Source organism: Barbus barbus, assembly GCF_936440315.1.
Source record: "Barbus barbus genome assembly, chromosome: 25".
In the NCBI taxonomy this organism is placed as follows: domain Eukaryota; kingdom Metazoa; phylum Chordata; class Actinopteri; order Cypriniformes; family Cyprinidae; genus Barbus; species Barbus barbus.
The window spans coordinates 13,231,651-13,256,826 of NC_136753.1; the positions used below are offsets into that span (position 1 = coordinate 13,231,651).

General features: G+C 36.4%; 3 protein-coding genes across 5 annotated transcripts in view; 1 reads left to right on the forward strand and 2 right to left on the reverse strand.

Annotated features, from left to right (window-relative positions):
• Positions 1-217: 217 nt before the first annotated feature.
• LOC306845048 (protein transport protein Sec16B-like) lies at positions 218-15,749 on the reverse strand. Of its 3 annotated transcripts, XM_079377574.1 has the most exons (26): positions 15,714-15,749; positions 14,693-14,879; positions 13,519-13,812; positions 13,085-13,185; positions 12,899-13,001; positions 12,689-12,773; positions 12,368-12,488; positions 12,051-12,196; positions 11,904-11,965; positions 11,612-11,750; positions 11,252-11,491; positions 10,401-10,498; positions 9,591-9,672; positions 8,668-8,785; positions 8,450-8,561; positions 8,258-8,363; positions 7,743-7,880; positions 7,543-7,650; positions 5,882-5,963; positions 5,349-5,690; positions 4,635-4,663; positions 4,390-4,488; positions 4,187-4,279; positions 3,507-3,606; positions 972-1,021; positions 218-895 (listed from the first exon to the last, which is right to left on the reverse strand). In XM_079377574.1, the coding sequence occupies exons 3-26, from the start codon at positions 13,776-13,778 to the stop codon at positions 887-889; spliced, it is 2,823 nt and encodes a 940-aa protein (XP_079233700.1). In that variant the 5' UTR covers positions 13,779-13,812; positions 14,693-14,879; positions 15,714-15,749; the 3' UTR covers positions 218-886. The 3 variants fall into 3 exon arrangements, 2 of the variants coding, with proteins under 2 accessions (XP_079233700.1, XP_079233701.1); XM_079377575.1 differs by lacking the exons at positions 14,693-14,879; positions 15,714-15,749 and adding an exon at positions 14,277-14,336; XR_013781955.1 differs by lacking the exons at positions 218-895; positions 972-1,021; positions 3,507-3,606; ... (1 more) ...; positions 14,693-14,879; positions 15,714-15,749 and having other exon boundaries at positions 4,249-4,279; positions 13,519-13,916.
• Positions 14,815-18,195, forward strand: LOC306845049 (growth arrest and DNA damage-inducible protein GADD45 alpha-like). Its single transcript, XM_079377576.1, has 4 exons — positions 14,815-15,983; positions 16,372-16,473; positions 16,733-16,946; positions 17,459-18,195. Exons 1-4 carry the CDS (start codon positions 15,934-15,936, stop codon positions 17,570-17,572), a joined length of 480 nt encoding a protein of 159 aa, XP_079233702.1. The 5' UTR covers positions 14,815-15,933; the 3' UTR covers positions 17,573-18,195.
• Positions 18,196-21,917: 3,722 nt separating this feature from the next.
• The window catches only part of LOC306845480 (guanine nucleotide-binding protein G(I)/G(S)/G(O) subunit gamma-12-like), a 47,716-nt gene continuing 44,457 nt past the window's right edge, over positions 21,918-25,176 (reverse strand). Inside the window, exon 3 of the mRNA XM_079378322.1 lies at positions 21,918-24,785. Within this exon, the coding sequence (XP_079234448.1) occupies positions 24,660-24,785 (126 nt within the window). The 3' untranslated portion in view covers positions 21,918-24,659. The remainder of the gene's footprint in view (positions 24,786-25,176) is intronic.

Genomic DNA, 25,176 nt, shown 5'->3' on the forward strand with positions numbered 1-25,176 from the left:
GTTCCCTCTGTATGAATAGGACACAAGACCAAATTCCCAGAGTTCCACACTTCTGCTAACATTTGTCCCTCCGTTGCCAAATCTGCACACTCATGGTAAAAGAAGATGGCATACATCAAATTCTACTGTCCTGCTATGCAAGAGATGTTGGCTCATATTTCCATATTTTTAGTTAACTAATTATATTTTTACTTGTTAATCAAATACATTGGCATATACAAATACTATTGATTTTTATTAGATTTTTTTACAACAAAATAATACAAATTGGTAGAGAATAAAACATCAATATCTCTTCCTCTGGAATAAATCAAGGCTGTGGCCCAAAGGAACCACCTGTACAATTACAACATTTCCCACATCTTCACAACTCTCCGTCTCCATATCATAAACATTTGAATTGTGAAAAGCCACTTAAATTATTAAAATAATTTTGCATGTGGGGAGGTGGGATGAGGGATGGAAGTGTTACATGTTATACAATATACTGACATTGCCAGCTGTGGAGACATCTTAAGTTCGGGTTTCCATAGGTCACAGCACCTTTGCTCAGCACCCATTTCCATCATGTCCCCGTTGCCAAGGGGAATAACACAAATCCCTAGAGTCAGCACAGGGAGCTGTGCCTCAGCTGTTCAGTGCCTTCATTCAAACAAGACTGGGCACCAAACCCTTCACAGATTATTTCAAGGTCTCTATGTCCTCAGTGTATTTCTGTAACCACAGATGTTACTGTATATAAAGATACACAGGCCCCTCTAACCTCCTCTAGTGGAACTAGCGGTGTGCCTGAGGAATCCCTTGGTCATGTGAGCACTAGTCACGAGGCTCAAAGTCCATCCCTGAGTTCCTCATTTGGTGATTATTCCTCAATTAAGAACCTTCATTAGGGACCCTATGAACAAAACAATTAACCTGAATATTTGCATGACAGTTGTGATAAATATATATGCATTTATCAGGATTTCTACCTGTGACATGGACCCTTGATTCTGACTCATTGTCCCAGACAATTTTTGTCCTGTAACAGAGAAAGAAAATTATGCTTATATTAAACTTGTTAAAAAAAACTTCTTGTTTGAACTTTAAAATATCTAATTAGTGCAAAAATACTGACCATATATGGATGTCAAACATAAATATTGCATATTTATTCCAGATAAAAGCACCTTTTGACCAACAAATTTCCACAACTTTCTTTTTGCTTTTTAAGATCTCATTCATCTTTACTCTTCAAGACCCAGAAATTGCTCCCAGATACAGCTCCGACCGGAAATGAAAAATGAAATAAATTTTCTTCCTATTAGATTCTGTTTTATTAACATCTACATCTACCCCAATCCCAAACCTACCCCTTACAATAATGAAAAAATAGTAATTATTGTTGTAAAGTGTGACAAAAATTATGCTGTATTGATGCGCACATGCCCCGTGGCGCCATGAGTATCCCTTCTAGCCTTAACCCCAGACATCAGAAATGTAAAATTCACTGTTTTCCATATTTCCACATCAAGAACAGTAAGAAAAATAAATGAACTGTATTTTATATATTAAGTAAATAAAATGGTAAAAGGCTTAATTTTTAATAAATTCTAAATAAAAAATAAAATAAGGATTTTTTTTTAGTAATCCCACAACTAAGCTATTTCACATAACAGATGTTTACATACAGGTGCATCTCAATAAATTAGAATGTCGTGGAAAAGTTCATTTATTTCAGTAATTCAACTCAAATTGTGAAACTCGTGTAGTAAGTAAATTCAATGCACACAGATTGAAGTAGTTTAAGTCTTTGGTTCTTTTAATTGTGATGATTTAGGCTCACATTTAACAAAAACCCACCAATTCACCATCTCAACAAATTAGAATACTTCATAAGACATTTTAGTAAATTGTTGGCCTTCTGGGAAGTATGTTCATTTACTGTATATGTACTCAATACTTGGTAGGGGCTCCTTTTGCTTTAATTACTGCCTCAATTCGGCGTGGCATGGAGTTGATCAGTTTGTGGCACTGCTGAGGTGGTATGGAAGCCCAGGTTGCTTTGATAGCGGCCTTCAGGTCATCTGCATTGTTGGGTCTGGTGTCTCTCATCTTCCTCTTGACAATACCCTATAGATTCTCTATGGGGTTCAGGTCCGGCGAGTTTGCTGGCCAATCAAGCACAGTAAAACCATAGTCATTGAACCAGCTTTTGGTACCTTTGGCAGTGTGGGCAGGTGCCAAGTCCTGCTGAAAAATGAAATCGGCATCTCCATAAAGCTTGTCAGCAGAAGGAAGCATGAAGTGCTCTAAAATTTCCTGGTAGATGGCCGCATTGGACTTAAAAAAAAAACAGTGGACCAACACCAGCAGATGACATGGCAGCCCAGATCATCACTGACATTGGAAACTTCACACTGGACTTCAAGCAACATGGATTCTGTGCCTCTCCACTCTTCCTCCAGACTCTGGGACCTTGATTTCCAAATGAAAAGCAAAATTTACTTTCATCTGAAAAGAGGACTTTGGACCACTGAGCAACAGTCCAGTTCTTTTTCTCCACAGCCCAGGTAAGACGCTTCTGACGTTGTCTCTGGTTCAGAAGTGGCTTGGTAGCCCTTTTCCTGAAGACGTCTGAGCGTGGTCACTCTTGATGCACTGACTCCACCTTCAGTCCAATCCTTGTGAAGCTCTCACAAGTGTTTGAATCAGCTTTGATTGACAGTATTCTCAAGCTTGCAGTCATCCCTGTTGCTTGTGCACATTTTCCTACCCAAATTCTTCCTTCCAGTCAACTTTGCATTTAATATGCTTTGATACAGCACTCTGTAAACAGCCACACCTTTCAGTAATGACCCTCTGTGGCTTACCCTCTTTGTGGAGGGCGTCAATGTTCATCTTCTGGATCATTGCCAAGTCAGCAGTCTTCTCCATTATTGTGGTTTCAAAGAACAAGAGATACCCAGAATTTATACTGTTGGGATGGTCATTAATTTAAACTCCAATGTAAATATTCTAATATTTTGAGATACTGATTTTTGACTTTCATGAGCTGTAAGCTCTAATCATCAAAATTAAAACAAAAAAACTTTTGAAATGTTTTACTTTATGTGCAATGAATCTAAAATATATAAAAGTTTCACTTTTTGAAATAACTTACAAGAAAAAATTTACTTTTTCATGACATTCTAATTTATTGAGATGCGCCTGTACAGTCCACAAGACAAAATAACTACATTTTAAATTAACTAGTTCTAAAGTATACATACTCTTAATTATTTTGTATTTTCACCCTAATAAATAAGAACTAACAAACTGCATTTTATTATCCCTCTTTACTAATTCTCCAAGGGACGTATGATCAAGGTTGGAGGTTAAAATTGACAGTTGTCAAACAGAACGACAAGTGCGGTGATTCAGGAAAAGTTTGATTCTGTCAGCTCACACTCATTCAGTGTAACCGTCTCTAAGCTTCAGGTCAGTGATGCCGAAACCAGGCAGACGTACAAAAGATCTTTACTCACCAGCGCTCCTAGAAAAAGGATTGATCCCACTGAGTTGGGGCTGTGATGTCTTTGGAATGGGTGGAGGAGGAGAAGGGAAGGGAAAGTTGGCTGTTGATTCCTAACAAGAAACAGACCAAAAAAAAATTTAAGTGAAAAAAGATGCATCATTAATACTTTCAGTATATAGTGCTCCCAAAAAGTATTTGAATACGTTTGCCATCCTTAATGTCTGTAAAAACTATTTTGGTTGAAAACCGTCACTTGCTTTGATATTTTTGCTGTATAATGTGGATAAGTAATCCAGTTGCTTTTTAGGACCACTGTATGGATGAACTAAAGAAATGTATTTACATCTTGGAAAATTTATCAGGTTTAAGTCACTTTGATGAATGTAATGAGTGTAAAGACGGATACTTATTCCATGCAAGACAAAATGAACTTGAATAGCGGACTACTCCAAATAATTTCAATTATTGAAATACCAACTATAGAATATGGCACTTCAAAGGTGCAATGGCACAAATGGTTAATTTTAATACATAATTGACAAGGGTTTCAGTTTTCCCTCTTTTCGGTCACATGATTAGTGAATACAGTTATTTTATATAATAAGGAAGAACAACAGTTTATGACAAGTTCTGATTTAGATACAAACTTCCTTAAACTATTATTTTATGATAGGAAATAAGAATGTTTACCCTTGTGGTGGGTTTGGTTCCTGGGATTTGTTCTTTTGGATCTTCTTTAGGATTAGACTTGAACCAGCCACTGAACCATCCAGGCTTAGAGCTCTGTTGAGAGATGAAATAACACAATAATAAAACAAAAATAAATAAATAAATACATACAAATAAAAGTACAGAGGAAATCATGTAAATATTTCATATAATATACTTTATACCTTCGCTGATTGTGTGCTGGACTTTCTCTGGTTGTCCTCATTTGGAATTGTCCCGGACTGATTAACACTACCGACCATAGCTTCATTTTCAGCAGCACCCTGTGTGTTCATAGAGGTGATGGATGTAATTTTTGGTGTTAAAATACTTCTTCCAACCTCTATTGAACATGCAAAGACAACTTCACTTCAAGGTTTTTCTCAAACTTAAAACTGAAAATGAACAGAAATCTCCTTGTTTTTCTCACCATTATTTCATCAACAGAAAAGTCACCACCTTAGAAAACAAAATGTAAAAGTTTAGTAATAATAATAATAAATAAAAGTGTTGCAAATATGTACACTACGGTTTAAACATCTGGGGTGGGTAAGATTTATTCATGTTTTTGAAAGTCTCTTATGATCACCAAGGCTGTATTTATATCATCAAAAATACAGTAAAAACAGCAATATTGTGAATTATTATTACAATTTAAAATAACTTTTTTTCTATTTTATTATAGTTTATTTCAATTGTAGTTTGTTACTGTGATGGCAAAGCTGAATTTTCAGCAGCCATTGCTCCATTTTTCTGAAATCATTTTGATATTATTTGATTCTCAAGAAATATTTTATATTATTATCACTGTTGAAAACGGCTGTGTTGATTCATTTTTTATTTTTTGGAAACCCTAAGTTTTTTTGGGATTCCTTGATGAACAGAAAGTTCAAAAGAGCAGCATTTTTAACAGAATTAATTGGAACATACTAAAAAGAAAAAAAACATTTTTACTGTCACTTTTGATAAACTTAATGTCTTTGCTGAATAAAATAATAATTTCTTTCCAAAAAATCTATCAATATTATTGACTCCAAACATTGAATAGCAGTGTACAGTATAAATCCATTATTTTTCAAGAAATCATTGAAGTACAATATATGAATTGTATCATATTGATTGTGTCATCCATAGTCATCTTAACCTGTTTTGTTGTAGTTTCTTGAAAGTGAAGTGGAAGCAGCAGTGTAAAAGTTAGAATTTTTACTGCTGCTGTCGAGATTAGAGTGGCTTTGGTCCATTGAAACTTGTGGAGGTCCAGACAATTCCATAGGGAAGACTGGGGGTAGTGTCATTGGCTGCTGGGTTGGGTACAGTGGCACTGGGGCCACAGTCTTAGGAGCCTGTTCTTCAGAAGAGTAAGAGTGGCTCACTGGAGAGTAAGACTCCTGAAACCCGGCATCAGTGTGCGGTATCATGTATTGAGGTGGGTTTGAGGTATCATTTTCAGTGCTGGTGTGGTTAACCGCATCTGTCTGGAAGCCTTCTGTACAGAGAAGCCAAGAGAGAAAACACAACATTTTTTACTGCATACTGACAAACTGTTAACACTTTTCTCCTGCACATTAACAATGTTCTAAAATTACAGGCAACACTGACAGACTTTTTTTGTCACCTAGTGGCTCAGAGAAAGTGTCATGGGCACATAGTCAAAAAGATCTGGCAAATGTTTTAAACCTGAACACATGTTGCTCTCCTCATGACTCCAAGTACTCTCCCCAACTGGTGACTGATACGTTTCTCTACAGTAGCTCCTCTCCTAATAAAATAAACATTTTACTGAGAGTGGAACCAGGGGAAAGGTCACTACATTGGTGATTAAGCAAAACAGCCCCTAAAGATGTGTAGGGCCCCATTTATGCCTGGTACAAAATCAGACATCCCACCTGATGCCTCCCTGATGCCTGCAAATTATATATAACGCTCTGTTTCTTGAGCATTAAAGTGCATTTTTGGTGATTCAATCGCAAGTTGTCAATCCAGATGAATTGACCATTTCCACCTGGTATACAAGTGTTTTAAAAGGGTCTCATTTGACCATTTCTGTTTGGAATTCATCTCACTTTACATCTCCTTTGCAAGAGCTCTGAGTCCAGTGCATGAATACTAACCAAACCGGGTAATGCAACTTATGAGTGAGCAATAGGAGAAGAGAGGACAGCTGTAACTTTGGTGCTAATGTCATTTAAATTTAAATTAGCTGACTATCTTTTACAGAGATATTGTATTCATGTACTATGTCAGGGGTCACAAAGTTCGGTCCTGGAGGGCCGGTGTCCTGCAGAATTTAACTCCAACCTTACTAGGTCTTACTAGGTATACTTGAAACTTCCAGGCAGGTGTGTTGAGGCAAGTTGGAGCTAAACCCTCCAGGATTAAGTTTGATGACCCCTGTACTATGTGATGAGGCATAAAATCTCCTATTATATTATATGTGACCCTGGACCACAAAACCAGTCTTAAGCAGTCTTTAGCAATAGCCAAAAATACATTATATGGGTCAAAATTATAGATTTCTCTTTTATGCCAAAAATCATTAGGATATTAAGTAAAGATCATGTTCCATTAAGATATTTTGTAAGTTTACTAACGTAAATATATCAAAACTTAATTTTTGATAAGTATTTTTATAAGTATATTAAGACATTGCAAAGTTCTAGTTCTATCTTGGCCAAATATTGTCCTATCCTAACAAACCATACATCTATGGAAAGCTTATTTATTCAGCTTTCAGATGGTGTATATATATCTCAATTTTTAAAAATTTACCCTTATGACTGGTTTTGTGGTCAAGGGTCACATATTATATAATTTTATATTAGAGGCATATTATAATGCAATACTATACACTGGAGTGAGGCTACCTCCCTGAAATGAGTTTTTGCAGGGTGGGACCTCTGCTACATCCATATAGAATGATCATGTTTTAGCTATAAATACAGCGATAAATGGGGTCCAAAACATTTTTCACAGAAACCACGTATGAAGGAAAACAAACAAATGACACCATTTTGCATTTGCAGTATGGCTTCTAATGTGCCCCATACAACTGCGAAAGACAGCAGACTCACCTGTCAATCAATCATTTCAAAACACAGGTTAAAATCATGTAAAGCATACATATCTATACATGCAAAATTCAATACATTTATATTTTTCAAAATGTTTTTACTTAGTTGGATTTATATGTATAACCACTTGTGACCGTTTTACCCAAGACACCAAGATGGATGTCAATACCAGGTATAAAAGGACCTGAAGGTTCATATGGATAGTATTAAGTCTTGCTATAAACAGACCTGCTGATCTTAAAGTGAACTAATGACTATCTGGTTTACCAGCATGGCCAGTTGTCTGCAGCGAATCTGTGCCAGCCAGTCGGGATCCAGGAAAGGTTGACCTGTGTCACTGAGCTGTGCCTCGGTGAACTTCAGTCTGTCAACCAACTGTGGAGGCAAACAAATCAGACAGATCACAAAACACTTTTCAATACATACACAGAAAAGACAAAAGCACTGTAAGTGCAGGTGTGTGTTACTTTAATAAGCTCTCCCTGCAGCACCACATGGGGTTCCTCGATCTTAAGCAGAGCTTTTGCCACCACCTCACAGTAGTGGAAAGCCTGAGAAACCAGACCACAGTCCAGCAACCGGCATGCATATAGGAACTTATACACCTACACCGAACACAACACAATAATAACTATACAATAAATAAAACATACAGTATGAACACACTGAACCATAGTAACATGGTAAAAAACTAATTTGAAATATATTCATATAATCTAAATAATTTAAAAATTAAGTAGTGCTTACCAGTTAAAATACTGACCTATACAAATCTGACATAAACAGTCATAAATTAGGATATACGGAGAGGTTCAGAATTCTGAGACCACATTGAACAATTTAAAACAAGGAAAATAAATAAAGAAGAAAATGTTTAACTAAATTAAATTTTGATCAAACGTGTAATGATTTTTTGTATTATTATAATTAAATAATCCCTGATTTGCTAAAGATTCCGGTAGTTAATTTACAGTATGAATACCTGAAAAGCAGGAATGATAAATTCAGCATTTCCAAGCCTCTGGCAGTACTCAAAGAGTTCAGTACAGCGAATGGCAGAGTTGTGACAGAACTTGGAAAACAGAACACTGCAATCAAAGAGTTAAAAGAAAGAGCTATTTGTATTCAGGAACTCAGCCATTTAGATATCTTAGTGCTCACACTGAATCTTCACCTTTGCTTGCTGGCCAGAAGCACAAGGCGTTCAGATCTGTTTGTATACCAGCCAAAGGGACATTGAGCCGTGAGGTAGCAGATCTGGGAGGCATGCAGCATATGCCTTGAGGCTGAGATGAGAACATGAGATCGACTTGTATAATCATTTGATACTAGCCAAAATATGACAGAACATACAAGGAGATGGTTACTTCCAGAATTAGGACTAGACTTTACCCAGGGTATCACCCATGATGATGATGGACCTCTGATGTATAAAGGGGTCTCCTGTCTCATTGGACAGCAAAACAGCCAAATGTGGTCGCCAGTCTCCCCACTTCTCACTACTCCAGGACTGAAAAGCGGAATTAGAGAGCAAAATGACAGCATTGAGAAGAGAAAGCCAGAGGGGACAATTTAGAGGAAAAGAAGAGTTTTCACATGAGCTGTGACAGGAGGGGTCTGTGTTACACTTGCATTTAAAGGAACAGTTCAAAATTCTGTCATTACTAGCATCTCACTCTCATGTTTTTGCAAATCCTTATGCTGCTATTTTTTTCAATGAAACGTAAAATTTGAAATTCTGAAGAAGAATTGCAAAGCACATTTATCAGAATGACAAAAATACTATGGAATCACTACATTACAAATGCACTACTGTTCAAAAGTTTCAGGTCAGTAAGATTTTTAATGTGTCTAAAAGTCTCTTATGCTCACCAAAGTTGCATTTATATGATCAAAAATACAGTAAAAACTGTAATATTGTAAGATATCAAGAACTTTTGAAAGTAGTCTGATTCAAAGCCGTACCATAGCTTAGAGAAAAAGTTAACCTCAACTGAAGCTTGTATCTAGCCAGGGCTAATGCTGTAAACTAAAACTAAAATAATAATAATAATAAATAAAATAAAATAAATAAATGTGTTAATCATAATTGTAATAATATTTCTCAATGCGTCTAGCCAGAGTCCATATCAACAATTGGCATAATGAAATCACTAAAATCTGTTGTGTTTTATGAACCGTGTAAAAATTCTTTAAATTTCTTATTTGACACTCAGATAAAAAACAACAACAAAAAAGGTTTAGAACAACATGAGAGCAATAAATTGCCTTTAATTACAATAAACAGAACATGAGCACAAAATGTTGTAGAATACCATGGAAACAGCTGGAATCCTCCCAGAGAGCAGCTGGAAGAGGGTTTGCAGAGGGTCACTAGGAGCCAGACTCCCTGTAAACCTGTCAAACACATAAATATTCAATCTGCTATAACAGACACGTTTAGCTTGGGCTGTGACACTTATGCACAGAGCATGCATGCACAAACGTATTAGTCAGCAAGTTCATAACTTACATATCAACAAACAAAAATGTTACCTTCTTAACTTAAAACACAGCACAAAAGGAGTGACATTTCCAAAAAAATTAAACCAGCTAAAACATTACAGGCATGTGCATGCAATCTTAACGGAAAGTCCCACTCAGAAATTAAGCCTTATCATTTTGCTGGTATCCTCATGAGCATGTGTAAAAATAACTCACTAACTGTAATGTTTTCTGGGTTTACAATTTCACAACTGGGATTGCTACTAATTTATGTAAAGGAGTCTTCTCCATGAGACATTTTTTTAAAGTACGCCAGTGCTAATCATGAAATAGATATCAGACTCCTCAGAACTGGCAAAGTGTCAGGAAGTATAAATATAACCTTGACCTATTTGTGGCTCTGCAACTGTCTTCACTCACAGTATATTTGATCTGACCTCATTCCAGGGTGTTTACAGAGTGTAAAATGTGTAACTGCAATTAAAATGCATGCATAGACCAATCAAAGCACAGACTTTATAGAGGCGTTGCACTGTGACATGAAAAGATGATTCAGGGATTTGTGCTATTTGAAAACATGACAGATTGTTGATGTCCCTCTCGCAATGGCTGTGTCAGTCATATTTTACAGTGCTACAAACCTGCTCAGCACTATGTTGTAGGACCTGCTGTCCATTTTGCTGGCCAGAAATAAAGCATGACCCCAAAGACCACTCTGCATGGCTGACTCTAGCGCCTCCTGCAGGAAGGGAAAAAGTGCGGAGAAAAGATAAGACAAGTGAGATCTCAAAAGATTGTTACAAGTGAGGCAAGGGAGTGAACATCACTAAAATTAATAAAAGAAAGCAATCATATTATAAATAAATAAATACAAATTTCAATATTTTAAAAAGCTTTTAGCAAATGTATACTCCAATTCAAAAGTTTAAGAAATTAATACTTTTTTCAGCAAGGGTCATTAAATTAATTATAATTAATTAAAAAGTGACAGTACATTGTTAGAAAAATAACTCTCTTTAAAATAACTGCTGTTCTTTCTGGTTTTCTTGAGCATCAAAACAACATATTGATCTATTTTTAATTAATAATGCAGACTTGGTGAGCATAGGAGACTTCTTTCAAAAACATTTATAAAATCTTACCAACTGCAAACTTTTAATTGTATTGTACAAATTTACAGTGTACAATATCTAATAGGAAATAGATTAAAGCATATACAGTATATTGATGATGTTTCTTCACAGAGTCATAAAAAATATTTTTGCTCAATAAAATGCCCTCTATAATGACGCCATTGGCTTTATAAAGAAGAAGAGGGGGGGAAATTAAATAAGGAGAAGTCCTTCATTATGTCCTGCCCTAATCTCCATTTTCAGTAGAAATTATGACAACAAAAAAAGAAATGCATTGGTCTTTACCGGTCAAAAAAGCTCAGAAAAAGGTTGGATTGAGAGACTCAAGGTCGAGAATGCATTTCAATAAAAGCATTAACCTTCTTTCTGCCAGATAGCAATAGTTTTGTGTATCTCTGAAGGTTTTGCGCTGCAGCCTCTTTGTCAGTTGGTGGATATCCAGTCAGGAGGTCAGCAAAGTTGAGGGTCTCTTTTTCTGATATGGGTGTTTCACTCAGATCAATGAGAGTTTCTCCATCTCCATCACCAGAGACCCCACATGCTCCCAAAGAACTGGAGTCCCTCATCAGCAGTTCTGCAACATCTGAACCCATGATTCTCTAGAACATCAACACATACTCACATTAACAGTGGAAAAGGGACACACAAACAGAATTGAAAAGAACGGTCTTAAAATACTTTAATGTAATGAGATCAGTGTAATGAGTAATGGAACTTACTCCATTCTGTCTGCACAGCAATACTAGTAGATGCCACAAGAGGGCAGCAGAAGTGGCATCTTCTAATTTCTCATCCTTGAGACATTTCTCTGACATTTGGAGAGCAAAATTAATGGCATCCACCTTATGCAAATCCTCCCTTCATGAAAAAAAGAAAAGCAGCAATTATATATATATATATATATATATATATATATATATATATATATACACACATATACTTTTCAGACTGGATTAATGTCTTGCAAATTTAAGTATTATTGTGAGAGAGGGATATTTTGGAATATCATACCTAGCCAGTGGTCCAGGAAAATCTCTCATATCCTGTTGTTCATGTGTGTCACAGAGAATTACCTGAAATCATTAAAAGAACATATTTAATCCACCATAATACTTCATATTATGCTTTAAAATTCATGTTTGTACCATGTCTCGTTACCTCCAGACTGTGGAGTTCCACTTGAGCAGGCTCACCCTCAGAGGCAAGGGCTGGACTGACCCATACCAGCTGACCTGCAGGCCCAAAGCTCACTGCCACATGTGGGATGCAGAACTTCAGTGGAGCCACCTCCATGGGTAAAGCATCTAAATCAAATGACCAAATAAATCACAGCCATTCTGACAACATCCACTGACCATTTAGATTCGAGGATTGTAACTAACTGCTGTAATTAAATAAAACTGACAAGCACACATTTGCTGTGCAAAAACACAAAAAAATAAAGTTCAGTATTAAGAACCCTGGTTGTGACAAACCTGTGTGAGATATGAGCTCAGGTTCATTCTGTTCAGCGCCATTGATGTATTGGCTGAGCTCATAGCTGCTCGAGGATAGACCTGAAGCTTTAGAGTTGGCAAGAGTTCCACTATCATACACCTAAAGAAGGAATAACAAAACAGCCTGAGGGATAATCAAAAAGAGCTGGAATATATACACTACTGTTTAGGGGGATAATAAATAATGTGCCCTTGCTGAATAAAAGCTGAAAAATGCTTACTGACCACAAAACTTTGAATAATGAGCAAGAATGGCAAGTTTACACTAAAGCCAATGAAAAGTCATTTGTGGAAACAAACCTCTTTAATTCCATCTCCATTTTCCATACTTTCTCGGTGCTGTCTCTCTGAGCCACCATGGTCATACTGACTGTCTGTTCTATGGCTATAGTTGTTAAATAAATGTGTAAGGTCACTTGATATGAAATGTACAAAATGATTTGATTTTTCTGAAAACATGTTTCAGGCATGACAGAGAATATAATGTATGAGTGTATGCCATTGACAGACCCCTGCTGATCTAAGTACGAAGCTCTTGCCGACTCCTGCTGCAGTCCTCTGCCCTGATACCCCTCTGTTCTCCAGCCATCTGCCTGGCTCCAGCCACCACCATCTACAAAACACCAATGGGCTTAAAGTGAGTTTGACTTTTGGTGAGAATTAAAAACTGTGGGCATGTGATTGAATATTTTGTACCTGGGGAGCTGTATTGTGATCTGTGATAACCATGATAATCATAATACCCGTAGTCTTCTCTGTAGGGCCAGTAGCTGGACGCGGGGTAGTCATATTCCTGCCTGAACAGATATTAGTAGTTAGACCTGGGATTTTAGACTGTGCTTATACATTGACAAATACTAACAAACAAGGTGCCCATATATCCCAGTATATTAATATTAAATACTGTTCAAAAGATTGCAGTTTCTTAAGTCACATAAGTCTCGTAAGCTCACCTTGGCTGCATTTATTTGATCAAAAATACAGCAAAAAGTAATATTGTGAAATATTACAATTTTAAATAACATTTTTAATTTTAGTTTCTTTTATTTATTTCTATTTTAATTTAACATTGAAAACAGCTGAAAATAGTGGTGAAGTACTGATTAAGAAAACAATTTTTACTGATTTACCTGGAGTGAGGTCTGAAGTGTAATGGTTGGTTTGATGCATAAGCACTACTATATCCAGGAATATACTCTGGTTTAGGAGGAGGACTAGCCATGTAGCTTCCATAGTGAGGATCCACATGGTCCCACTGTCTTTCTCTCCCTCTCGTGTCTGTAGGTGGGTAGTAATACGGTGTTTGGTGGGAGGATCTGTAGTGGTCGTCTCTGTTACTAGACTGGTACTGATAGCCTGGCGTGTGCCACCCTTGCCCTCTGCGCTCCATCACAAGACACAGTGCTGGATAAACTTAAAGCAAACTGCACTTGCACAGACAAAAGTCAGTTGTTAGTGAAAACAGGGAGGATTTTGTCTGCTGTAAGTCAAACGTTATCAGTAAGCATAGATACAGAGGCTGTTTATCAGGAAGAGAGCAATAAATCAAAAACAACCTTTGTTTTTAGTCTGTCAGTGTTTTTGTGGTAACTTTTGATATACTTAAAGACATCAGTATGAGATTTGAAAAATCTGTCCTGCTTTATATACTAGGTTTTTTTAAGTACTATGTACTTAAGGAAAAAAATAGTGGTGATAGTTCAGTTTAAGAGTGGTTAGGGTCAGCTGTGTAATTATAGATGCAAGTACAGAAATTAATTATATTTTAAATACAAGTACAATGATAAAAACATGTATCTACACAATTAGTGCTTTATCAAATTATTCATTGAAATCTTAGCACATATGGTTAATATAACGTGGGTCCTAAAACTTTCAAATAACTCACAGGTCTATTTGAGATGTTTTCCACACACACGCGCTCTTGACTGTGAGTTGTGTCCTGTCATAGTTTCAAAGTGCACATGCCACATCATTTCAGAGCACAACACAAACAAAAAGCTGAACCATGAACCTGCTTTACTGTAGTCTCAAAGTCTCTCCATGTGTTTCGTTGCCTTTCTACCTCTAAAAGGGAATACAGAACTCAAGGAAGTCAAAGTACACCGTATATTTGGTGAACCTTTTCATTGCTGTTCTAAACAGCTGTTGTCAGCCCTATGCAACAGCTGGGACATTGGCTTTTTTCATTTTTACTCTAAATACATAAGTGAAGCCATACATTTATACGCGTCTAAACATAAAAAATAAGTTATTTTGCCCATAAATAACGGTAAATGTGAAATAAATCAAAGCAGGACTTACAGTATGTTTGCATACAGAGGTTTGACAGGCGTCCTGGGCTTTCTGAACTCACTCCCATATTTGGAAAATTCAAAGTTGCCACGTCGAGTGGAATCATCGCGCAGAGATGCTGGAGCTTCTCGGACACTCATCGGAGGAACACAGCATTTACTCATGGGAGGAGATCGCTGCCATGTTATGAAGGGAACTGTGCAAAATTGTGAAGTTATGCATTTAGATTATTACAGAAAAAAAATGAATTTGAACCTTTTCAAGCACTTCTTGATGGCGATTCTTAAGACATTTGATTTAGGCAAAAAAAAAAAAGTGTGTAATTAATCTTTGTGAACTAATGCACATTACTGATCAGGCTTCAATCATTAATATCAGTCAACAAAATTACTATGCCTGCGTCCCAATGTGCATACTATCCACCCTATCTGTCCTAAATAGTATTGAAAATGACTACTATCACAGAATTTAGGACGGATAGTATGCACATTGGGACGCAGGGGTATTCTATAGTCTTTGGCAGGGTATGTCAGTGCAAGGTCTCTCAGTATAGTACCTTGTATGGTATTCTATTGCCATTCACTCCATTCTTTACGGTTCTCTAAATTATTTTTATATAATACCAATGCATTAAGTATAAATAATTTACAGTCAAGAGCTAAAGGTTATGCTACATAATCTAGTTTAGCACTTGGCTAATGCTTTGAACTTTAAAAATATGAATGTTGTAACTAACATGCATTTCAAACTAGTTATGTACTTTAAAACTACGCAAACTTTCCATATTTATATTTCAGCTTCTGATGAGGTTAGGTATTTCGATGAAGACTTCACTAATCACCACCAGATGTCACTTTCATCACGTTGATCACTCAAATTGCGCAGTTTAGAAAGATTATTGTTGGCCTGAAGTAAAATTTATTTTGTTATTTTCTGTGCAGTGTATTCTTCTGTGATTGCCTACAAATTATGGTGCATGCAAAATATTTAGAAAAATATATAAATATATTTTAAAAGTAACTTGACTTACGTGAGTTGTTGCTCGTCTTGTTGAATGCGCGTCCACGCGAGCTGACCAATCAGCGACAGTATGTAAATGAGGCTGGAGTGAGTACTCTACTGTCTCCTGACAACGAGCGTCATTTTATCACTCCACTCAACGCGAGCAGCATATCTGTGCTCCCCGACTGCACAGGATTACATGCTAAAGGAGAACAGTGCGAGACGCATACTAAGGATATCCGTTTCTAATGTGCAATATGACTTTTGAAGAACCGTGTGGAGACAACGCAACGGAAAGGTAAGTTTTCATGTAAAACTTACCGGTGTTGCACATTTGTTTGAGCCCAACATCACGCGTATGTTATCTGTCACGAGGTTCACAAATCATTTCTCGAAATGTTAATTCAGATTTCCTCTTTTTGGCGTGTGCTTATGAATGACTTTAACTCGAACGGTGCATGTGTCTCCAGTTCCTTGCTTAAAATGCTTTGCATCGCGTGCAGAAGTTTGATCAATGGACAGCAGTCAATAGTCGTGACATTGATTAAATGTCCTCTTCAGCTGCAAATCGCGTTCATGCAGAACGTTTCCCTACATTTTATACTTTAAGAGAATTGAATTTGGTAATTTTGTGTGTAAATGAAATATAACGTGTGTTTTTAATCTATTTATTTTTTCTTCTTTAGAATGGACTCTGTTGAAAAGGCACTAGAAGAGGTCCTGACTGCTGCATTACCTCAGGGTTGCGTCACTGTGGGAGTTTATGAGGCAGCGAAGTCACTTAACGTGTAAGTGGTCATTGCAGATCCCTTCTAAACCATAAATGGGTCATTCCACGTTTTAAAAATGCGATAAATGCTAGTCGACAGATTAATCTCTTTTTTTATGTTGCCATCATTAGTCTTAAGGTCATGACACTACAAAGTGACAAACACAAATACTACTAACAAAACACAAGATACAGATTTCACAAACCGAAAACTGTTTTTCATTGTCTTTTCATGTTTTTGCACATTTTTAAATGTACTTTCATTGTCATTTTCGCAGGGACCCAGACAACGTGGTTTTATGTCTGCTGGCCACAGACGAGGAGGATGTGAAAGACGTCGCGCTCCAGATTCATTTTACCTTGATTCAAGCATTCTGCTGCGAGAATGACATCAATATCTTACGAGTGAACAACATGAGCCGTCTGGCAGAGATCCTGGAAGGTGTGAAACCGGGAGGAGAGTCAATGGACCTCCACTGCATATTAGTTACAGTATGTGTCATTTCACTCTCCTAGTATCAGTTTATTGCTTGCACACCAGGTAGCCTCGAGCGCGCATATTAATCACAGCTGCACATTTGCAGAATTGTTCATGTATATTCGTATTAACTGCCAGGAAGGTTTAGTTAAATTCTTTGAGGGCAGCACGACTGAAGTAGTTTAAAGTTCAATGATCCATTAGAGTGTCTGTGATGTGGAATTCCAGCCGGTCTGGGGCTGCAGTAAACTGGCAGCTCTTCAGTGAGATCTAATAGCAGTGCTGAACTTCTGTTGCTGCCTTTAGTATTCGCAGAACTTCCTGTGCAGCGCTGGGGCATTTCTGCAAACACGGTTTCCTGGAAGAAAAGCCCTGTGAGGTGACCATCTTTAACAAATTAGAGAGAGGCCCTTTGAAAACAAGTGCTTGTCCGATAACCAGCAGCTGTTAAAACCACTCCGCGCCAGACTCTTGCTGTGGACATTCTGAACTGTGCAATTTACAGTTTTTCTCTTTTCTCTCACAGAATCCACAGTCATCCACGTGGAAGGATCCAGCCCTCAGCAAACTGAATCGATTCTGCAGAGACAGTCGGGGATTGGACCAGTGGGTGCCAGTTATCAATTTGCCCGAACGATGAACGGAAGCAGTCAAACAATGTCAGAGCTTTTACGGGCTCCTGCACTAGATTTGTGTTCTGCTTTGGATGAAGCCTAATGCCACTGAGAATGAGACATGAGGGGTATTGACAAAATGCAATGGATGATGTTTTCCAGCAAACCCAATGATCAGAACTGTGGGTTTTGTTTGTCCGGTTGGACAGGCGATTCATGGTTTCACCTCAGAGCAGGAAGAATGACTCAGCACTGTGTTCGCAGTGCTGCCAGGGAGCGACAAGTTTGCCGGGAACTGTACAGGAAACTGAATCACACATGCAGGATTCAACTGGAATCTACTCAATGAAATGTGATCAGGCTGTCGGAGGTCAAATGGACTGTTAAATAATGGGCATGACCCTTTTGCAGACATACTGCAATTTAAAGACCGTAACTTATGATGTTAATGCTGTTCTGTATTATAATTATTTAAAAGAGAATAGACTACAGTCTTTACTGATTTAGATAGAAATGAGTTCCTTGTTTTAATTCAACCATTCTGGAATATGTTCCGTATTTTAAACTGTTAATTTTAAATTTATTAATTGTATTTATTGTTGCGTTCATTGTCAGAAATGTAAAAAAATAAAATGTCTGACCCATGTGCATCAGTGTTTCTGTTGTCTGTGAAATGCATACGTTTTATGCATATTCTTGTATTTATTACATTCATGCATATGTTCTAGTGTCTCAAAACACTTTATGAAAACACTCCTGACGATATATCCGTACTATTACAAAGTTTTTAAATCACATGCAGTGTTTTTGGATATTGTAATCTCTTGTTGTCCGTATTTTTACATTTAGATGAGCTTTGCAATCATCTAACATTTACTTAGATGATTGTACATGCTCAATGTTTATCTATAAAAATGCTAATTAACTTCACTGTTAAAATTTTACCTTAAAATCATAGATCTTAGAATATTTTAAGATTATTTTTTTTTGTACTGTACATGATGTTGTGATGCCTAAAACTACTTATGGCATTTCAAAAATACTTTATTCATTTATTAATTAATTTTAAACGTGTACCATTTCAATAGATTTTTAAGGCCAGTTTTTTTTTTTTTTTCAGCTGTCAGCTTTAAAGTTAAAATAATATTATTGGGTTGTAGGAATTAGACAGATTTTAATGTCAGTGTCACAGTCGATGAGTGTGTACAAAAACCACAAAGGAGATTTATTTGCACAAAAAAATTTTTGAAACTACTTATTTTGATAATATAAATGCACTGTATGCAAAAGGTTTCACAAGGCAGGCACATTCTGAGGGCAGTTTTAAAGTGTCATTGGGCTTTGTTTTGTCAACAGCTTTCTTCACTTGTATTGCTAAAAAAGCTATTTCCACAAGTAGGCGGGACAGAGAATTCCATTACGTTCACTAAGGCAGCTGGGAGACGCATGACGTCGGGTAATCGTGGCCTTGTGTCTTTACACAAAACACAAGATAATCCGGGCCCTGCCCAAGCCAGAAATAGAAACAGCGCTGAGAGAGTGAATCATACCTGACAGCATCAGCAGGGGTGGGGGACATGCTAAAGGATGGCTGAGTTAAAATGTGGACGAGAAGGAAAAGGAAAAAAAAAAGATAGAGTGAGTCAAGGCCATTCAAGGCTGCAGCAGGAGAGCTGACAACTAAAAATAGCCCTGTTCCCTTTGCTCAGTTTACCGAGACAGGACAAAGAGAGAGGACTGGAAAAACCCTAATACACATTGAATACCACTGTAAAGCTTTGCTGCTTTGCTCAAGCAGTTGATGCTGGAGAGTAGAACTTTTTAGTAGAAACTGGGTCATGCATTTCAAACAGGAGAGTTTGAGATGTTGCCCCTAAACTATATGGATGCACAATATATGCATATAAATGTTTACATTTCTGGGATGTTCATTTGTGTATGCTTTGTTATGATTTAACTCATTGTTAATCTTTAAAAACATTAACACTGTTAAATGTAATCTTTATCAAATCTCATAATATCTATTTTTATTGTACCACCCATTTGAAAAAATCTCAAACAATTATATAAAAAAACTGCAGAATTTTAATATCTGCAATTTTTTGTCTTGTGAGAATTTTTGTTATATATATATATATATAAAGAATCTGACATTATTACTGATGACCATTCTGCTTTCTAAAGATCAGACATTTTGACATTTATTTAAAAACATCGCCGAATAGCATAATAATTCTATTGACAACTATGAAATAAAAACAATTTTTATGTCATGTAAAGTTTCATTCTCACACAGTGCACTGGATTGTTTTCCAAAGTTGTAAATAAAACAAAGATTATTGGAGTTTTACAAGAAAATACGATTTCCGTTTTTCCACTTCAGAATTTTACATTTAATGCTATGTGTTCCTTACATTACTTTGTAATTATTTGTGAAATTTACTTGCAATTTCTAAGCAAAAATGTCTACATTTCAAAGTAAATCTTGCACCAATTTTTTTTTTCAGTGTCTAAATGACTGTTTCTATCTTTGGGTTCCAAGCAAGGTGATCATTTTTCGGAGTCCTTCCTTTGTTTTAAAATGATGTGTGGAGGGAGGAGGGGTAAAAATACAGTAGTTTTAGTTGAGAAATAAATTTTGAACCTACACTGGGATCTTTACTAACTCCACACACTAGCTGTGGTGTAAAAGCCCAGTCAGAGAGCCAGGCTGGGCCATTTTGGGAGGGGTATTTCAGTACTAAGCTGACTAGAAGTAAACAGAGCTGACATTATGTCCCTGCTGCAATGGCCTCTGGAGTTTCTACCGCCCAGTCTGCCATTAACCTCATCCTCCTAAATACAGGTTTGCAGGTAAGTGGAGTCACACAGTGGTACTTTCTCTCCAATTGTGCCTAGAGCTGGGAAACTCCAGCTTCACTGGGACCATGAGTTTAGGTGGAAGTGAGACGTCGGCTGTTCCCACGCATGAGGAATGCAAATGTTTCTGAAAGGATCAACTGCAGTGCCACAGAGCAAACCCGGAGAGTATTAAGGACAATTTAAAGGGATAGTTCACCCAAAAATTGGCATTAATTACTCACTCTCGTGTAATTCAAAACCTGTAAGACCTTTGTTCATCTTCAGAACACAAATTAAGATTTTTTTATGAAATCCGAGAGCTTTCTGACCCTGCAGACAGCAACGGAACTGACATGTTCAAGGCCCATAAAGGTAGTATAAGGATACTATTAAAATAGTCCATGTTACATCAGTGGTTCAGCTGTAATGTTATGAAGCTACAAGAATACTTTTGTGCACAAAGAAAACAAAAAACGACTTTATTCAACAATTTCTTCTCTTCTGTGTCAGTCTTCGCCTCATGTTCAGGAGAGTACGTAGACGTGTGCATGGACACCTGTGGTCTCACAAAGCTCTGGTATATAGCTGAATAATAACAAATAAATAACAGGTGATGTACTCAAAGGCTCCTTGTTTCCCTCATACAGGATTACGGGGTTTATCCTGGAGCTTTTCCAATGAGCTGACAGGTAACTCTATCACTAAAAATGACACGACCACAAAGCTAGTTCATCAATCATAGACAAGACGCTCCGCTGATTACATCGATGTAGGGCAGTAAATACAGCCTGACCTGATTCTGAGTGTAGCAGGTATGAGAGGAGCTCTACTGGGATCATTGCATAACAACAGGGCTTTGACCTGGAGCCCAATAAAACAATATCAGAGAAATTAGAGCAAGTGGGAATAATGAGACCATGAACACCTGGCTGCTGAGGGAAAGCATGAGGCAGCCATTAAATACACATTATCTTCTCCTAATAATGACACAAAAATAAACTTGAAATGCCAAAATATACACACGATATATAAAAAAGACTTGCTAACTAGCTTTTTTGCAGTTATTATATTGCAGTAATATTGCAAATTATTGTTACATTTTAAAAATGTAAAACATCATTTATTCCTGCAAGTGTAAAGCTGAATTTTCAGCATCCACAAGATTCTTTAGAAATGATTCTAATATGCTTATCTGGCACTTAAGAAGCATTCTGTTTACTGTCAACAAAGCTGAAAACAGTTGTTCTGCTTAATATCTTTATGGAAAATGTGATGCAATATTGTTCCCAGGATTTCCTGATTAACTAAAAGTTCAAAAGAACAGAATTTATTTGAAATACATGTTTCAGTAACACTTTCCATAAAGGTTTTATATGTTTTATAAGTAGTTTACTACTTTAGCATGAACTGACAATGAACAATACTTCTAAGGCATTTATTAATATTAGTTCCTGTAGTGAATAAATACATGTAAATGTTAGACTGGACTCACCAGAGAACATATACAAACAAGACAACAAGATTGAGAATAAATCTATATTTAGTTGGAAAAATACAACATACAACCCAGTACATTGGGACCCAGCTCTGGAATTTCAGCACAAACGAAGATGGAAAATTCACTCAAATACAGCGACAATGAATGCTCTTCATATTAAAGATATTTTTTAAAGGCAAAAAGAGATAAGGAAGAGCTTGTGCATGTCATACAGTATTTTCAATACAAAAGCACCTTCAGAAATGACCACAGCATCAAGAAAAAACACAACAGCCCAATTAACAACAGGCCACTGAGAGAACCCAATACTACTGTTGGGAAACATTAAGAAACGACAAGAAAGCAAGGCTGAAATTGTCCAAACAAGATTAAAATTGTGGTTTAGCAAAATCTTAATGCATGTACAAGTTCAGATGCGTGATGCACAGGCATATATCTATCCAGCCTGAGGCATGAGACAGATGTGTAATGATGAAGACACAGTGAAGATGTCCGTAAGATCACAGTGCCGCTGGTTCACAGTATTTTAACTCTGGCTGTCGTCTCGAGACAGGAGCGCAGCAATGAACGAGTCAGAGCAGGAATACTTCATTAAGGCTGGTTCAGCTGGTCTGGTGAAGTTGTTCTCTGCCAGCTGTGTCATGAAGGCATTACACACTCACTTTCACTAAATGCATGGCAATTCACAAGAGTATTACGAAAAAGGTACAGGAGCTGTAAACATGGAATGATGTCAAAATGCATGATTATAACAGTCAAAAATAACTACAATCAGAGAAATCATCATGTGCTCAGTGTATGTGTACAGAAAAATCATATGCTACCCTATGTGAGTTTCTATTGCTGGTTAGATCCCAGAATGAGATGGCACAATGACATTTAGTCATAAAAAAGAGATTGATTATGAATCAAAACAATCAGAAGAAACGCATACATTAACATAAGGTATCTCGTAAATAATCATTAAAGGGTTATAATATATTACGTACCATGATCTTCAATAAAGTATTGCTACTGTATCTAATATACAAGACAAAGTATTCTAATGCAAATTCAGATGTTTTGAGTAGGGGAAATCTCATCTCATTTACTGAAAAATGGGTAAAACACATTTTGGTAACACTTTGCAATAATATAAAACGTAAAAGTTAAACGTATCATGAACTAATTATGAATAATATTTTTTTAAAGTGCAACCTATAATGGCTAGTTAGGTTAATGTTCATTTCTTCAAAAGTTTGGGTTTGTCAAGATTTTATTATTATTATTTTATTTTTGTCTGTTTTTTAATATGATGTTACCAAAAAAAAAGATAAATAAATAATGTTATTTTGAACTTTCTCTATGTTCAACAAAGTTTCTAAAATTATATTACGTAGATAATAAAAAATGCTTCTTGAGCACCAAATCAGCATATGCAGCAATGATTTCTGGGGGATCATGTGACACTGAAGCCTGACATAATCGCTACTGAAAAATCTGCTTTGCTGCACCAGGAATAAATGACATTTTAAAAGATCTGAAATTAGAAAAAGTTGTTTTGAATTGTAATAATATTTCAACAATATTGTATTTTTTATTAAATAAATGCAGCCTTGGTATGCAAAATGTTTTACTATCAGTTTTGATCAACTTGCTTAACAGAAATATACATTTTATCTTAATATACAAAAAAAATAAAAAATAAATCTTACTGACCCCAAACTTTTGAATAGTAATGTATACTAATACATTTTGTTAACAAGTTGTATTAATTAACATTGAATTATTAGCAATAAGTTATTAATTAAGTGAAAAATAGTACAGCACATTTATAAATTCACATTAATTTATATTAATAAATGCTGTTAAAATGCTTTTCATTGCTAGTTCATGATTCCTAATACATTAATGTTAACAAATTCAACCTTATTGTAAAGCGTTTCCCAAATTTTGTTTCACTAATTAAAATAAGAAAAGAAATATTATAGGAAATAAAGAACACTTCCATACAAATGCATGAACGCATCACTTTGTATTACTCTTAAAATGCTGATCTGAAAGTTTTGGCAGTTGATGAACTTTTGAAACACAGTTCACATGGTTTACTGCGAGAAAATAAAAAGAGCACAGTCTAGCGTGTAGTGATTTAACAGGAGGGGTTAGTTTTGTATCACTCCATTGTTCAGACACAGGGAGTTAATGAGGGAGGGCCAGAGCAGCATTGCGTCAATGTGACGCCTCTAAAAGACACCTGTTTCCTCCTCCACTGAGCACAAGCACCCTTCACACATTTGTAATGCTGACATTTCAACCCTCACATCAACCTTCTACACCTCCCTGTGACTGGATGCCTTTAAAAGCATCAGATGGGGTCAAATCACCGCTTATCTGCAGATATATATAACAGAGTGCAGTCATTAAAAATGATCGTTTCCTGTGCTTCATGATACTGAGAGCCGCCCACTCTGACCTCACCCTTTATTTGCAGAAGACACAACTACATCAGTGGACGCTATCACAAAGCAAACAACTCATCTGTGCTGTGCCCTAAAGCGAAAAATTCATTCTTGGGTTGGTTTTGTCTTTGCACCACAAATGATTTGTTCACTAGGAGCTTTGACTCTCCTTTTCATAGACAACAGGAACATTTCTATTGTGGATACAATCAAATAAAAGCTTGGGGTTTAGCTCATTTTAAGGCGAACAGTGAATGAATGTTTAAAAATCATATTCTTTCTATTAAAAAAAATAAAATAAAATGAAACATCAAAACATACAGTTCAAGCATCCCACTACAATATAGTGCATGGCTTTTTATATTTAAAAGGGTTTTCCGAAGCTGGGATACCCATAAGTAGAGGATCATACTTGGCATGTTCATTGCAGTAATGCATGAGGTCTGCAGAAGCTTTAGACACCTGCACAGAAGAGATAAAATATGAACAACAATTGTTAGATTTGTATGATTTATAAATTAACAATTCAATAGTCATTAAAGGGATAGTTCGTTCAAAAGTCTGTCAATTCTATGACTTTTGCTCTCATGCAAAAGATAGAATATTTCAATAGTTTTTTTTTTTATTTAGCTATGGAATGAATGTCAATAGCTAGTCAGGTCCATAAATATTGGGACATCGACACAATTCTAAAATTTTTGGCTCTATACACCACCACAATGGATTTCAAATGAAACGAACAAGATGTGCTTTAACTGCAGACTGTCAGCTTTAATTTGAGGTGAATTTCAGGTGAACGGTGTAGGAATTACAACAGTTTGCATATGTGCCTCCCACTTGTTAAGGGACCAAA

Excerpts from the sequence above, each read along its gene's own strand:
- LOC306845048 (XM_079377574.1), bottom strand. The coding sequence starts at position 13,778 with ATGGAGCGCAGAGGGCAAGGGTGGCACACGCCAGGCTATCAGTACCAG. Across the intron at positions 12,489-12,688 it reads ATGGAGATGGAATTAAAGAG|GTGTATGATAGTGGAACTCT; the intron begins GTTTGTTTCCAC and ends TTCCTTCTTTAG. Across the intron at positions 1,022-3,506 it reads TCCTTTTTCTAGGAGCGCTG|GACAAAAATTGTCTGGGACA; the intron begins GTGAGTAAAGAT and ends TCTCTGTTACAG.
- LOC306845049 (XM_079377576.1), top strand. The coding sequence starts at position 15,934 with ATGTGCAATATGACTTTTGAAGAACCGTGTGGAGACAACGCAACGGAA. Across the intron at positions 16,474-16,732 it reads GCAGCGAAGTCACTTAACGT|GGACCCAGACAACGTGGTTT; the intron begins GTAAGTGGTCAT and ends TCATTTTCGCAG. Across the intron at positions 16,947-17,458 it reads TCCACTGCATATTAGTTACA|AATCCACAGTCATCCACGTG; the intron begins GTATGTGTCATT and ends TTTCTCTCACAG.